The sequence below is a fragment of the Dama dama genome, chromosome 16 (assembly GCF_033118175.1).
Source record: "Dama dama isolate Ldn47 chromosome 16, ASM3311817v1, whole genome shotgun sequence".
Taxonomy (NCBI): domain Eukaryota; kingdom Metazoa; phylum Chordata; class Mammalia; order Artiodactyla; family Cervidae; genus Dama; species Dama dama.
Window position 1 is genome coordinate 2,737,846 of NC_083696.1, and position 15,777 is coordinate 2,753,622.

Below are 15,777 nucleotides of genomic sequence, written 5' to 3' on the forward strand. Positions count from 1 at the left end.
GAGGATGGACAGTCTCTTCCATAAATGTTGTTGGGAAAACTGAACAGCCACATCAAAAGGCTGAAACTGAACCACTGTCTTAAACCATACATAGAAGTTAACTCAAAATTGATTAAAGACTTAACACACCTGAAATCATAAAACTCCTAGAAGAAAACATAGTGAACATCTTGACATAGGTTTTGGCAGTGATTTTTTGAATCTGGCAACAAAGAAGAAAGAATAAAGAAATAAAGAAACAAGAATAAAGTGGGACTGCATCATACTAAATAAAAAGCTTCTGCACAGCACAAGAAACTGTCAACAAAATTAAGAGGCAACCTACTGAATGGGAGAAAATATTTACAAATAATAGGTCATGGGCTAGTGTCCAAAATAGATAAATCACACAACTTAAGAGCAAAAAACCAAACAGTCTATTTAAAAAATGGGCAGATCTGAACAGACATTTTCCCAAAGAATGTGTATAGATGAAAACAGCAACTAAGAAATAAATGAGATGTTCAACAAAATCATCAGGGAAATGCAGATGTAAATCGGAACCACAATGAGATATCACCTCACACCAGTTAGAATGGCTATTACCAAAAAGACAAGAAATAGCACATTGTTGGTGAGGTTGTGGAGAGAAAAGGAACTTTGTTCACTTTTAGGGGAATGTAAATTGGTGCAGCCACTGTGAAAAACAGTTTGGAGGTTCCTCAAAAAATGAAAAATAAAACTTCTACATGATCCAGCGATTCCCCTTCTGGGTATCTATCCAAAGAAATTGAAAACTCAGAAAGATGCATACATCCCCATGTTCATTACAGTATTATCTATAATAGTCAAGATACAGAAACAACCAGAGTGTTCATTGATGGGTGGATAGATGTATATGTATATTGAAATATTATTTAACCATAAAGAAGTGAAATGTTAACGATTTGTGATAACATGGATGGACCTCAAGGACATTGTGCTAAGTGAAATAAGTCAAAAAAAGGCAAATACCATACAATCTCGTAAAAGTGGACTGTACAGAAGGTGAGGGGGGAGCCAAGTTCATAGATAGAAGAGATTGGTGGTTGTCAGAAGCAGAGGGTGGGATGTGGTGAGTGGGAGAAATGGGTAAACTCGTTTTTTGCTTTTTTAATGTGACGAAAGAGCAGGAAGGAGGGAGGATGAAGAAAATCTTGGAAGAAATGAAACAAAAATTTACAGCATCTTTTAAAGAACATTGTGCTATCTTCTAAAGAAAAGAATTGCTGTAAATATCAAAAGCCGTGTTAATGGAAATGCCCTGGAGAAACACTGTCCTTGAGCCTACCGTGCTGTTCTGTGAGGCGCTGAGTATATATGAGTGAGCAAAACAAACCCAGGCCTAACACGAGTGTTAGTGTAGTAGGGGAAATAGTTATTAATCAGTAATCTCACAGATAAATACATAATCACAAATTGTATTAAGTGCTAATGGAGGAAGAGTGTAGTGTTCTCCGAGAAAGTCTAGGAAGGTGTCTGATTTAGTTTGATTGAAGGAAAGCTTTTAGAAAAGGTGCCAGATGTGAAGAATGAATTGGAGGTAGCCGCGTAAAGAGTCGAGGAGTGTTTCAGAGGGTGTGGTGTGTGCACAGGCCCAGGGGTGGGAAAGAACCCAGAACGTTCGATAGCCTGATGCCCCGGAAGGGCGGCGGAGCAGAGCTGCGGGTGGGGGAGGTGTGGGAGCGGAGCTGCAGCTGGGGGACGTGTGGGAGCGGGGCCGTCCGGCGTGCTTTACTGGACCTTACTAAGGATTTTGTATGATTCTAAGTGTAGTAGCAAGCAGCTGATGAGTTCTGAGCAAGAGTCTGGTGTGATTCATGTTTTAAGAAAATAACTGCTGAGTGAAAAAATGGATTCAAGTGGGGCACACATGGGGCACAGGTGGATGCTCGGCGGCCAGTTAGACTTTGGCAGTAGTCCAAGCAGAAGAGACCCCCGGCTTGGACGTGGACGGCACTAAGGAAGGAGAAGGGCACATCAGAGGCTGTGTCTTTGCAGTAAAGCCAGCTGAACTTATGGGGAACCAAGGAGAAAGATGACTAGTGGCTTTTAGACTGGGTGGGGTGGGTGATTGTGTGAGAAGACCAGTAATACCACTGAACTGTACACTAAAAAATGGTTAAAATTCTACATTTTATGTTCTGTGTATTTTACCACACTTAAAAAAAACAAAAATTGGAAAGAAAAATCTGTACTGGGCACATTCTGTTTTAAATAGAAAAGTTATGTAAGACAATTTAGTGTTAGTTAAAAAACACTGGATTTGGGGCTAGGACCTGACTGTAATGTCTTAGACAAGTGACTCCTCCCTTCAGGGCCTGAGTTTCATAATCTGCTCATTGTTCTTGTGAATATTAAATGAGGTGATGGGGCAGCTCCCCGCAAGTTTCATTTGTATCTGCAACCCAGGCTTCTGAGTGAGTGAGCCTGGCCTTCCTTCTCACTTTATGCTGATTTAATGGTAAAATACCCAGAACCTAGTGTTTACAGATTATCCCAAGTGCTCATGGGATTTTAGCTTCTATTACATTTATTTTCATTGTTTTATTTCATTTTCAGTGCGATTATCTGAGATAATAGGTGCCCCAACCCCCATTTTTAAAGATGAGGAAACAGATGAAGAATTTAGATGGTCCCGCCCAAGGTTGCAGAGTCAGCATATGACAGATTCTGGTCACAAGTAGAATGTCTTTTCTCCTTATGACGCACGTACTTATGAAAACAGGTCATTTGTGCCTATTATGTATGTGGATTTTTTCTTTCCTATTCTTTGTCATTTTATGATTTTAAAAATCAGTCCTAATGTTTGCTTCCAGACCAAAGCTAAGAGTAAAAGCTGCCAATATTAGACACTTTTAGATCCTGCTGACAGCCTAGAGAATCTCGTTATAATAACTCTTATTAAGGTTAACTTGAGTTACAGTTAACGTAGAGTTATAGATTACCCACATACCATATCATTTTGAGCTTTTTTTCATATTTTACTTAAGAGGGATGTATATAGTACTAAAAGGGTCTTTCTATAACATGGGTATGTATTATTTCTAGGTGGTCTTGCAGAAGTGCAAAGTCAAGTCTCTCTTGCACAGCCCTGGAGACTACATCCTCTTAAGTGCAGACAAATATGAGATCAAGGTGAGGTTTTTTTTTTCCTCGATTAATTTGCTTCATGAAAGACTGTGGCACAGGGAAATATTTCAAGGGAGGTAGGAATGTCTTCAGTCTAAGCCCTCTTAAACCTGTTGGAAAGAGACTTAATTCATTTTCTCCATGTTCTAGGCAGTTTCTAACTCTGATTTATAAATGAAGGGCGAAAAAAATCTACAGAAATTTATCTTCAATGCATTCTTACAATTTTCTTAAGACCATACATCTCTTACCCTTCTCCATTCTTAGATCTGTAGTATGAAAATATAAACATTTATTTGTATAATAATAAAAGCAATTTGCAAGAAGTTTACAGACCACTCTGACATATACTTTCATTGCATCTTCTAAAACATTCCATGTGGTAGGCACTAACTGTCTTCGTGGCAGGAACTCGGGTTCAGAAGAGGTTGAATATTTCACCTGAGATTACACAACACAGGTACCAAATAAGAACTTGAACCCGTGTCTCAGCAGTCAGTCTGTGGTCTCCAGTTTACTCCACTTTGTTTCTGACTTAAGGAAACACAAGTCACGTTGTTTAAAAACAGGTTTTTCTATGGTGATGTGATCTGTCATCTTTCCTAATTTTCCTTTATCTGTAGATTTGGCCAATTGGGAGAGAAATTAACTGTAAGTGCTTAAAGACGTTGTCTGTCTCTGAGGATAGAAGTATCTGCCTGCAGCCAAGACTTCATTTTGATGGCAAATACATTGTCTGTAGTTCGGCACTGGGCCTCTACCAGTGGGACTTCGCCAGTTATGATATTCTCAGGTAATATTTCCTTGGGCCTTTACCATTAACAGTCTGTTTCAGTTTAATAATAAAGACAAAACAGTATTTGGATAAACTAGTTAATAACTTGCTTTGGGGAAATGTTTACTCACATCAGCTGTGAATGATTCTGTGCTAAATCTCACACAAAAGTATTTTAAAGGCAGTAATTAAATTAGAAAGTGTTATATGTTGGAATGTAGAGACTCTAGCTTCTAATTCCTCTTCTGATGTGCTGTCTGCTCAGTCACATCTGACTCTTTGAGACCCCGTGGACCATAGCCCACCAGGCTCCTTTGTCCCTGGGATTCTCCAGGCAGGAATTCTGGCGTGGGTTGTCACTTCCTCCTCTAAGGGATCTTCCCGACCCGGGGATCGAACCCGGGTCTCTCGAGTCTTCTGCATTGGCAGGTGGATTCTTGGCCACTGCACCACCGGACAAGCCCAATCCCACTTCTTAACTCTGAGTTAATTTCCCCTTTCAGAATGTCTGGGTTCTCCTGCCAGTTTTTCTGGAAAATGAAGAGTTTGGATGGAAAGATCTTTCACATTTCCTCTAGTTGTAATATTTTAAGTTCTACTTCCTGGTCATTTGAAACTGTGCATTGAGGGATCAAGTGACCTTCTGTTGACTAGTAGAAAGACAGAGGTACTTAGAGAAGGTTACAGCCAACAGGCTTTCTCTCCAACAAAATAGAGGCCTATAGACAGTTTTGTGATTCACTGCACACTATAGACCCCTCTTGGAGATGGCAGTATCTGGTAGCATATTGGAGGCTACTAGAAACCAGTGCTTTGTGGTGTTTTTAAGACCTAATTCTGTTTTTTATGAACTGGGTGATTTTATGTAAGTTTTTTAACCCTCTGTGCCTGAAGTGTCTCACCTGTAGAGATTAAATTAACTGCCTCTAATGAGGGTCGGTCCTAAATTAAATCAGTCCTGAATATTAATTGGAAGGACTGATGCTGAAGCTCAAGCTCCAATACTTTGGCAACATGATAGAAAGAATTGACTCATTGGAACAGACCCTGATGCTGGGAAATACTGAAGACGGGAAGAGAAGGGGACGACAGAGGATGAGGTGGTTGGATGGCATCACCGACTCGGTGGACATGAGTTTGAGTAAACTCCAGGAGTGGGTGATGGACAGAGAAGCCTGGCGTGCTGCAGTCCATGGGTCGCAAAGAGTCAGACAAGACTGAGCGACCGAAGTGAATGAGGATCTAGCTCAGGACCTGACAGTCTGTACCATCAGTACGTCTGAGAAGTCCTGCTACATAAAGACACCTGTGGCTTCACACACACTGTGCCTGGTGCCCTTGCTTGGAGGAGTGCCTGTTGACAGCTCACAGAATTAGTGTTCCATAGTGTGCTTCAGAAGGGACTGCCTGGAGACAGAAACAACATTTTATCTTCATTGTTTTTATGTGTGACTGTTTAGAGGTCAACTCGGATCTGATCCTGCTAGCCAGCAGCTGACGTCCCATCTTTGGTCGTAGAGTCACAGCCTCATTATTGTCTTCCTGGAGTCAGACATACACTACTACTGTTTTGTTTTGTTTTTCTCAGATCTGCATTTCTAACCATTTAGATTTCCAAGCTATCAGAATAGTTTCTGGAAATAATTGATAACTGCATGCAGACAAAACAGACTAGAACAGATCCTAGAAAACATTAGTCCAAGCTCTTCATTTTACAGGTTGGGAAACTGAAGCTGAGAGAGGTTAGGGGCCTGGCCGAACATCCCACAACTCACCCTAGCCCAGCACCCACCTCCCCCTCCATCCGTCCATCCATCCATGGCTGGATCATCCAGCAGACATATGCCCATGGTAGCAGCAAGCCAGACAGAAGGAACTTTTGAAAGAACTTGATTCTTTGCAAAGTAAGAAATTCGAGTATGGTTGCCCATGGGTTTAGCACCCACAGATTCAACCAACTGAGGATGGAAACTTTTTTAAAATTTTCAGAAAGTTCCAAAAAGCAAAATTTTGAATTTGCCGTGCGTCAGCAGCTATTTTCATAGTATTTACATTGTCTTAGGTACAAGTAACCTGGAGATGATTTGAGCACATGGGAGGATGTGTACAGGTTATATGCGGATACGGCACCATTCTGCGCGAAGGACTTGAGCAGCCATGCATTTTGGTGTCTGAGTGGGCTCCGCAGCCACTTTCCCCCAGATAGGACTGTGGTCACCCTGGGAAAACCAGATCTTTGCTAGTTTACTAATGCTTTTGTTTGAATTAAAGTTTGGAAGAGAGGGGTGCTGAGGCAGGGTGGAAGAACGGTGTCGTAATCTTTTTAATGCTTAGAGTCTGTAAAGGTTTCATTTGATCCTACGCCTGCTTTTCTCCTGTGTGCCTCTTACTCAGAATGTCAGGTGAAGTCCAAATTCCAGATGAGAAGTTCTGTTAGTTTTTGCTGTTTGGATATGCTAGCTGTAACCAATAAACTTGCACAATTGTTTGCTGCTTGCAAGTGCTAAGTTCAGATTTTTTTTTTTTTTTTGAAAAGGAGATATTTTATCTCTTACTTCCCCCCTCTTCCTCACATGAATAAAACAGTCTCTCTTCAAGGGGTTGAACAATTATGTGACTGTGGCCTCAGTTGCCAGTACTCGGTTGTGCTCCTTACGCTTTGATGCTAACTGAAAAGACAGAAGGCGGCAACAGCAGTGTGTCGCTCTGTGAAAGCTAGGGTGTGGTGCGGTGTGTTGAGGGAGGTTCTCTCGGTGTAGCAGGCAGCGGCGCGCAGGTTCATGGGCGCAGACTGCACCGCAGGGACGTCTGTTTGCAGTCCTAAAGTAATCAACGTCCAGGGTACTGTGAGCCTGTCAACACCTGTGTTCAGTCCTGCAGCGTGTTTGCGCTTGAGTCTTTGAAATCAGTTTAGAGCTTCCCTAGTACCTCAGCTGGCAAAGAATCGGCCTGCAATGCAGGAGACTCTGGTTCAGTTTTCTGGGTCGGGAAGAGCCCCTGGAGAAGGGATAGGCTACCCACTCCAGGATTCTTGGGCTTGCCTTGTGGCTCAGCTGATAAAAAATCCATCTGCAATGTGGGAGACCTGGGTTTGATCCCTGGGTTGGGAAGACGGCTACCCACTCCAGTATTCTGGCCTGTAGAATTCCATGGACTGTGTGGTCCATGGGGTTGCAAAGAGTCCCACACAATTGAGTGACTCACTTTCATCCTTCCCAGCCTCAAATCTGATCCCCTAGCCACTCAGTTTTCTAAGTTTCTAGTCATTTTCTGCTTGTGTCAGTGATGTGGGACTTACTAGACTCTCCTGCTTTCCCCAGTCTTCTTTGACTCTTGTCTTGTAGGAATTTGTGTTTTCCCGTGCTCACTGCACCACTGCTGTAGTCGTTAGCAGATACTTACGTATCTAAGCTGTGTGTTAGGCACCGTGATGTACGCTGGGAACCAGCAGAAGTACTTACCAAACTTGTAGACATGACGGAACAGGGAAGGCTGACATTAAACAGCTGACTACATGCAGATGTTTTAATGGTTGGGAGAAGAGCAACGTGGAATGGGGTACTCTGAGACCTAGTCTGAGAAGTAAAGGAGAGCTTTGAGGAGGAGGGTCAGGCCAGGCTGTAAAGGGTGAGGAGATGCATGTAGCTGAGGGTGTGGGGAGGAACATGGTGGCCCGAGCATGCAGCCTGCTGAGAGGCCCTGAGCCCCCGGGAGCCCGGTGCGCTGGAGTGACGGAAAGAAGACCGGTGTGGCGGACAGGAGTGCAGTGGAGAGCCAGGGGAGGGGTTCAGAGTTTGAGTCAGGTGGTAACAGCTGTAGATTGAAGTGTGAGGTTAAATGATTGACAGAGTCCAAGAACAGAGTGGGGAGACCAGCTGAAAGCCCTGGGCAGTGGTGCGGGCAGCAGGTGATGTCCTAGATCAGAGCTGTGGCAGTTCAGGTCATAGTGAAAACCTCAAAGGAAAATTGAGATAAAACCAATAGACCTCGGTGATTGGATTTATGGTTTTAGGGTTGGATGGCTGCCACGTCTCCTGCCTTGAGTGGCTGGGTGAGTGAGCAAGCAGGGAGACGAAGAGAAACCGGTCTGGCTACGAAGTTTAGTTTTGGACCTGACGAGTGTGAGGGACAGGTCTTTGTCTTCGTGCTGAGTCCCCCTCCCTTCCTGGCCCCAGACTGGAGTCCGGTTCTGTGTCCTGCTCTTTCCCTTCGAGCTCTCTGCTGCTGGGGCCCCTCGTGCGGGGCCTCGCACATCCCTCGCTCTTGAAAGGCGAGGGTTGTGCTGTTCTCCCCGTCTCCGGCTCATACTCTTCAGCTGTCCCACGGTGGTCCTGGTTACCAGGCCCTGTCCCCTCTGCTGACATCTTGCACACCCTAGTTGGTGGTGTCCTTGTTAGGATGTAGGGCTAACCGGGCTGTCACCTGGGCTCAAGCATACAGTCACCGCAGAATTGGTATGTCTCTGTCCTGTCCCTTTTCTCGCAGGCTTCCGGAGAGAACAGTGACTGTTCCCCCGACAGAGCGTGCAGAGACTGAGAGCTGTTCCGTGTTCCTCCTCAGCAAGGTCTCTCCCCACCGTGCCTTTGTCATCAGAGTTTTGTGACCTGCCAGCCTGAGAAGCTTAAAGCCGTCCTCCCTACTCTCCCAGTTTTCTCTAACTTACTACGAATCTGTTGTTATTAAATGTTTCCGAATTATTTGGGAAACTTTATATTTTCAGCCTCTAGACTGTTTTGAGCGGAACCTGTGTTTGCCACCTGCAGAGCGGAGCAGCACCAAATCCCTTGATTTTCCGTCCTCTTTCTGGGCGTGGGGGGCTCCCCTCGGCCAGGCACACCTGCGTGCCTGCGTCCATGACCGCGGAGGGCTGACCATGCTGCGCCGTGGTAGCTGAGGGGCTCGAGCATCCTCAGATTCTGGCATCTGAGGGGCTCAGGAAACAAGGGATGATACATAGCAGTGTTTACCCAGCGGTGAGAATTGAGTGTCAGACTCTCCTTCTGACTAGTAACTAGCTAGTTGTAAATCCTTAGCCAAAGTATTTACCCTGGCTGGTCTTTACTTTTCACATCTTAGAAATGAAAATATTAAATGACATAATCTGAAAGGTCCTTTCCAGCTTAGATGGGCATTTTATGCTTTTATAAATGTTCATTTCCTTATATGCCTGTGTTATGTTATTATGAAGGGTTCTTTTCCCACACCTTTTTTCCAAAATAGGAAAAATGAGGTTTCGCCTCATATTTTCCTTTTTATAAGGAAGTTTCATCTAGTTTTAAATTTGCCTGAATTTTGTATTGGTGTTTTTCTTTGACTGCACTGCGTACGGGACGGAGGATCTCACTTCCCCGACTGAGCGTCGGGCCTCTTCCCTGCTGTGGCGTCGTGGAGCCTCACCGCTGGACCAACGGAAAGTCCCCTGTATTGGTTTTCAGTGTCTCCAGAAAAGATGACATGAACTGTGCATAAACAGATGCACAGTTGCCTTCACGCCTGGTTCACGTGTCTTAACTCTCATCCTTGTAGGGTCATCAAGACTCCGGAGATAGCAAACCTGGCCTTGCTTGGCTTTGGAGACATCTTTGCCCTGCTGTTTGACAACCGCTACCTGTATATCCTGGACTTGCGGACAGAGAGCCTGATTAGCCGCTGGCCTCTCCCCGAGTATAGGAAGTCCAAGAGGGGCTCCAGCTTCCTGGCGGGTGAAGCGTCCTGGCTGAACGGACTGGACGGGCACAACGACACGGGCCTGGTCTTCGCCACCAGCATGCCCGACCACAGCATCCACCTGGTGCTGTGGAAGCAGCACGGCTGACGTGGGGCGCCGGGGCTGCGGCCCTGGCGCGCGGCCCCTGGCAGCCACCTGCATGAACCAAAGTTCTCACCTCACGGCATCATCGCGCAGCGCACAATCACTATCTGTTTGCCGGGGCCGGGGCTCGGGGCGGGGGGCTCGTCTTGTGGACACACACCGCAGCACGCTGACGGGGCGCACCGTTGGCTTCATGTGTTCCTAGTTTGTGGTCAGTGTGAGAGGCTTCGTCTGGGGTTCATCATCTATTTGTCCTTAGTTATGTGGGTCCGTGTGAGAGGCTGCATCTGGGGTTCATCTTTCTTGAATATTGGTTTTAAGTAAAGAAATTTAAATGGCTCATTAATCTGCTAATTGGTTGCCTATAAAAACACAGTCTATTATTAAAGCTTTTTACCATTGCCTTTTTCTCTTTTGAAATTGAAGCAAAGGTGCTATGATGTTGTTACAGCAACTTTTCTCACATGGGGCTTAGCTTTTATAACGACCCGTGTTATAAAGACCACCAAGTTCTGTGACATTCATGCTCTCCACCAAATACCAGTTCTAAAGAAAATGTGTCTTCAGTGCAAATCCAGTTCTATAGATTGATGGTTTGTGACACGTTTTAAGCCCTCATTCTTGTCAGAGCCAAGGTCGGCCGTGTCTGAGATGCACGAAGTTCTGTAGTCTTTGTTTCTGTGGAACAAGCTGGCTGGGTCACCTGCCACCTCCATGACTGCGTAGAGGGGACACGGTTCAGTGGAAGGCGCCAAGCTGGCAGACTGAAGCCTGGCTCTGTTCCCTAGGAGCCCCGCAGCCCAGGAGTGCAGTTCTCTGGCCCCGTTTTCTGTGTCTGTATAGCTAGTTGTTAGGCTGTCATTTGATTTCTGGGATTCTTTCTGGTCCTGTGTCTGCCGAGCTTTGCAAAAGTTGATGCTTCAGTTTTGTCCGATTGCTAATTCGTTGTTTCTTGGCATGATGATCTTGGAGATCATCTATAAATGAAACCACTGATACAAAGTTGTCATCTATAAGGAAATCAAACATGCAAAAAAAAAGAATGGATAAAAGGGAATGTGGAAAATGTTAACATAGTCTGCTTTAAAAACTGTATGCAGTTGGTGGAAGAAGTGCTGAGAGGAGTTGGGGTTCTCTGGAGAGGCAGGGTGTGCCAGCTCAGAGGGAGAGGTCCCTGACCCTGACGCTCCGTCCTCCGCTGTCTCTCTCTTGATGGGTTGCCTCAGGCAGGCTAACTTTCTGTTGAAAGTGAAGGACTTGCGCTAGATTGGGGTTTGCAAACTCACAGGCCCGGGGAGCCATGCAGAGAGCATAGGTGAGCGCCGCCCTCCGGGCAGGATGGAGCTGTACCAGGGGACGCTCCTCTGACGGGCGGTTTCAGAGCCCTGCCTGCCAGGCGGGAGGAAGCCCAGCGTTGCACAGGCCTTCTGATGTGTCAGGTGGAGCTAGGCCTCCAGAATTGTGTTTATAATTCCCTAATTTTAAAAATGTGGACAATGACTTGGAGATCATGTGAAATGCAGTGGGCTAATAAACGAAGCGAGTCTGCAGGCTGCCAGTTCACATTCCCCACCTTCTCATTCCTGCAGAGTAGGCGAGGCTGTGATTCGACAGTGGCGGTGTTTTAATGTAATTGTCACAAACATTAGGGAGACAGTCTAGGGAACGAGTGTTGGGAAGAATTTAAGAGTTCCCAGTTGTGTGACAGAGGAGTGAGGAGGGGGCGTTTCAGTCACGGACCTCCAGGAAAGTATTAATAGTTAGAAGATGAATTTAAGAGCTGGAGCCTGAGTGGGAGGCCCTGCCTGGGAATATGAGGGATTCTTTCTTCTTGTTAACTTTGATATTAACCCATTTTTCAGGTAGGAAAAGGGTTGCTGGTAGAGCTGAGAATGATTCAAAGTACAGGGGGAACACCACACTCCCAAATCCTATCACCCTAGAGCCTGACAACAGACCTCCAAATGCTGCAAAGTCAGGGTTTATGAGAACTGACGGTTGCTCCCAAGGATGGATTTAGGTAATATCCATGCCGAGACTCTGAGGAAATCAGGTGAAAGAACAAGATCTTCATACCCCAAATCCATCTCACATTGATTTCTGTGGGTGAGTGCTGCTTGGTCCTTTTAAGAAATGGGACTAGGTTCAAAGCTGGAATCTACTTCTCAGGAAACCCAGGAGGCTTTGGGCCACGGTGAGGGGAAATGACTTTTCTCATTTTCATCCACCTGGAACATGAAACTGAGATCACAGGTCTAATGATCATCCGTAGTCCCACCTCACCTTCCGACATACATCCAGTTGCTTTAAAGACCACGCGATTATGTAGTCATCTGTGGGGAAACTTTGAAATGACAGACCTGAAGCTTGTATGGCAGCCCCGTCTCCTGTCGGTTTTCAGTGGCGAGCACCAAGGTTACCACCGAGGTGGCGCAGCTGATTCTGACCTCGGTGCTCAGAGCCCTGCCTTCATCCCTCTTCGTATAGTGTTGCGGTCCATGGAGTCAGAGCCACGGTTTTTCCAGTAGTCATGTACAGATGTGAGAGTTGGACCATAAATAAGGCTGAGCACCAAAGAACTGATGCTTTTGAATTGTGGTGATGGAGAAGACTCTTGAAGTCCCTTGGACAGCCAGGAGATCAATCAATCCTAAAGGAAATCAACCCTGAATATTCACTGAAAGGACTGATGCTGAAGCTGAGGCTCCAATTCTTTGGCCACCTGATGCAAAGAGGCAACTCATTAAGAGAAGACCCTGATGTTGAGAAAGATTGAAGGCAAAAGGAGAAGGGGGCTGAGGAGATAGTTTGATAGCATCACTGACTCAGTGGACATGAATTTGAGCAAACTCTGGGAGATAGTGGAGGACAGAGGAGGAGCCTGGCGTGCTGCATGCAGTCCATGGCGTGGCAAAGAGTTGGACACGACTTAGTGACTAAACAACAACAACTTCTATAAAAATGGAAAACCGACCCATCCTTTGGAAAAGAAGAAAGCGAGGTGGGGAGTTGAGCACAGTGGATAGGGGTAACTCAGGCTCCTTTCACAGAGTTGGGGGCGCTCTTTCCCGGACACTGACTTCTGCTTCCGTAGCTCAGAGGCTAGGGATTTGCCTTTGCTGCTTCTTTTGTGAGTATTCTCATTTCTGAAAAATTCTTAGGTCATGAACAGATAGACTCCATCTTTCTTCCCGAGCATTGGATTTCTCCAGTAACCCTGGTGTGGTAGAAGGTGGGGTGGCTGTCAGCTCAGGTCTCTGGAGGGACTCATAAGAACTTGGGGCTCTGGGGAGAGGATGGGGTCCGAGAGAGCTGAGGGGGTGTGAGGTTTCAGCAGACTTGGTTCCCATTCCAAAGGAAGCTGGTTCCCCCCCCACAGCAAACCCCATTATTTGAAGAATATAATAAGTGATGTCAACAGCTGGGTTTCACCTGACATCTTAGACCTATCAGAGAAGTAGGAAGAAAGACTTCCTCCAGGGGAGGGGCTTGACTTTGAACAAATCCCACAGGAAGTACACATGTTTGAATAGCTTTTAAGTGGAGGAAAGGGAATGTTGCTATTCGGTTTTAAGGTGTGCACTTCCTTTTTCCTAGTTCAAAGTTACTCTGTTCTGGCCATTGGGAGTGCTCAGGAAAACATGAGTGAGGGTCACGTGATCATGCTAGTGTTTGCTCTCGGGAGAATGTTGAGTGCTCTGCATTTGTAAAACATCTTAGGGAGAAAAGAAGTACTTTTGCAAACAGTATTATGTTAGTCATGCAGAAATCGTTGCTGTCAGGTGAGGCGTTTCAGCTGAACAGAAGCGGCTAAGGAGAGGAGCCCAGCTTGATGCGTTACTTTGGCCAAACCCAGCCAACCCCTGAAGCCGTGGTGGTTGCCCCGACTTCTGGGGTGCCTAGAGATGGGTCTCTCCACCGTCTCACATCTGGCTCTCCATGCCTCCTCGTCTGGGCCTCTGCCGGGCCCTGGCATCCGAACCGCTTGCCGTTGCCTGTAGGGAAGCGTGTAGTCAGACTGCTGCCCTGGGAGGCAGCCTGCGCCAGGGCGCACTCTCCGCTTTCCTTCAGCGCCACGGGGTTGTCAGCGTAGGGGAGAGGCCCCAGGTCCGTCCCCGACACAGCCTTCCTACCTGCTTATGCTGGTGCTTGCCAAGGTTTGAGGGGACCAAGACCCTCTTGAGAATTCTGCAGTCCCTAGACAGTGTCTGACAGAGGGGCCAGGTTAGCACTCCCGACACAAGTGCCTGCCGGCCACCTCTGTGTCCTGATCTGCAGCTCCCTGCGCTTGCTCTAGGAAATGGGATTTCTTTCAGGATAAGTCACCAGATGGATTACCAGTTACCTTTGTACCACTCCCTTCAGCCTGATGAGGCTGAGTGACCGTGCTCGGTGCAAAAAGGTGTTTTGCTATCAAGTCGTTTCCGTGTGTATCCAGTCTCCCCCAGTTGCTTAAAACTTTTGTTACAGTCTTGACTAGTGTGAACATACTTAATGGTTGCAGCTTAAGAGACCCAGCTAACTTCTACTCTTCATGAATGTACTCAAATAAAAATGTGTTTTTGCATATTTAAACCTGGCCAATTATTAATTCAGATGGTAAAAGCTCACTGCTGTTGGTGTCCATATACTGACATTGTGAACAGACACATTTCATTCATTTAGACTTAGTTCTCTTGATGAGAATGCTCAGGTTGAAACAGGCTGTTCTCACCAATTCAACACCTACGGCAGCGTGGAACTTCTGTTTCACTTATTTGATGTGTGTTGTGATCTCGGGGGAGTGAGGTGAAGTTTATATCGGCACTCTCTGGGGTGGGTGGGCAGGGGAGAAGGGATTGCTTAAGCAAATAGTGGAGTGACTGTGGAACAAGATGTCTCTATAAGATGAGAAGTTATTTTCATGTGTCACAGAAGCGTTCTTCCACCTGTGAGTGATTGTGCTAACTAGAAATCATTTATCTCCATACATGAAAGCAGGTTCCCTTGATCAGGCAACATTTGGTTCGGCCAACCCCAAGTTATTGTTTGTACTTGAAAGAAATAAAGCTGCATTTCCTTAAAAATTACATTCTGCAATGAAGGCTACTTTCTTGGTTTTTTTTTTTCCCCCAGCCAATATTCCAAGGAAGCTTTTCAAAAACAGGTGTTCTTGAAATGAACTGTTCCTCAAATGATCTAAAGCAACTGATCTGTTCCTGTTTTCTGTATGTTCTAGAATGTAAGTCTAACAATGTAATGATTTCTGAATGAGGTCCAAGAGTGGAAATAAATTTAAAAGCAAAATGCAAGGAAGGATTTTGCTGACCTTCGTGAATAGGTGGAAATGGGGAGGAAAATGTCTTGATGCAGAGTCCAGAGCCTGGCCTCCTCTCCGGCTGCTCTGAGCCAGCTGGAGGATCGGCACATGCCCCGGTTGGGTCATCCTCCCTACTGATGTCACTGCTCAGGGCTCATCGTCACACGTGGCCTGTACCTTTGCCCTCCAGCAGGGCCATGTGGGGCCGATGGTCCTGTTTCACAGGTGAGAAGTTGAGGCTTGGAAGGGGGGCTGGTGGCCTGGAGGATGAGTAAGTGGTGAGAACGAGGCCTGCTGGTCAGCGTTCACGGGCACGGGCTTCTCCTCCCTGGCCTTGTTTCTCTTCCCGTTCTCTCCCTTCTTCAGTCCAGGTCTGGACCGCTGCCTGGCCCCTCACCATCGTGTGCGCCTCCCGAGCCACCGTGGACTCTGCTGCTGGGGCATCTCCCCAGCCACTCCTTCGAGCACACGTCTCCTCTGTCCAACAGCCTCGTTGTCCTACTGTCGCTAAGTCACGTCCGACTCATTTTGCAGGACGCCACCCCCAACCACCACCACCAGGCTCCTCTGTCCATGGACTTCTCCAGGCAAGAAGACTGGAGTGGGTTGCCATTTCCTTCCGCAGGGGGTCTTCCCAGTCCAGGGATCGAACCTGGGTCTTACATGTTGGCAGACAAATTCTTTCCCACTGAGCCTCCTGGGCAGCTCCGTGCAACAACCTAAGGGGCTCCCCGTTATCAG

The 15,777-nt window shown here is 46.4% G+C and overlaps 1 protein-coding gene across 4 annotated transcripts in view; it reads left to right on the plus strand.

Annotated features, from left to right (window-relative positions):
* FBXW2 (F-box and WD repeat domain containing 2) overlaps positions 1–14,806 on the plus strand; it is a 33,124-nt gene extending 18,318 nt beyond the window's left edge. For all 4 annotated transcript variants that reach the window (XM_061163289.1, XM_061163290.1, XM_061163288.1 and 1 more), the window contains 3 exons: positions 3,070–3,156; positions 3,774–3,943; positions 9,452–14,806. In XM_061163289.1, coding sequence (XP_061019272.1) covers positions 3,070–3,156; positions 3,774–3,943; positions 9,452–9,740 — 546 coding nt within the window. In that variant the 3' untranslated portion in view covers positions 9,741–14,806. The remainder of the gene's footprint in view (positions 1–3,069; positions 3,157–3,773; positions 3,944–9,451) is intronic.
* Positions 14,807–15,777: the final 971 nt, after the last annotated feature.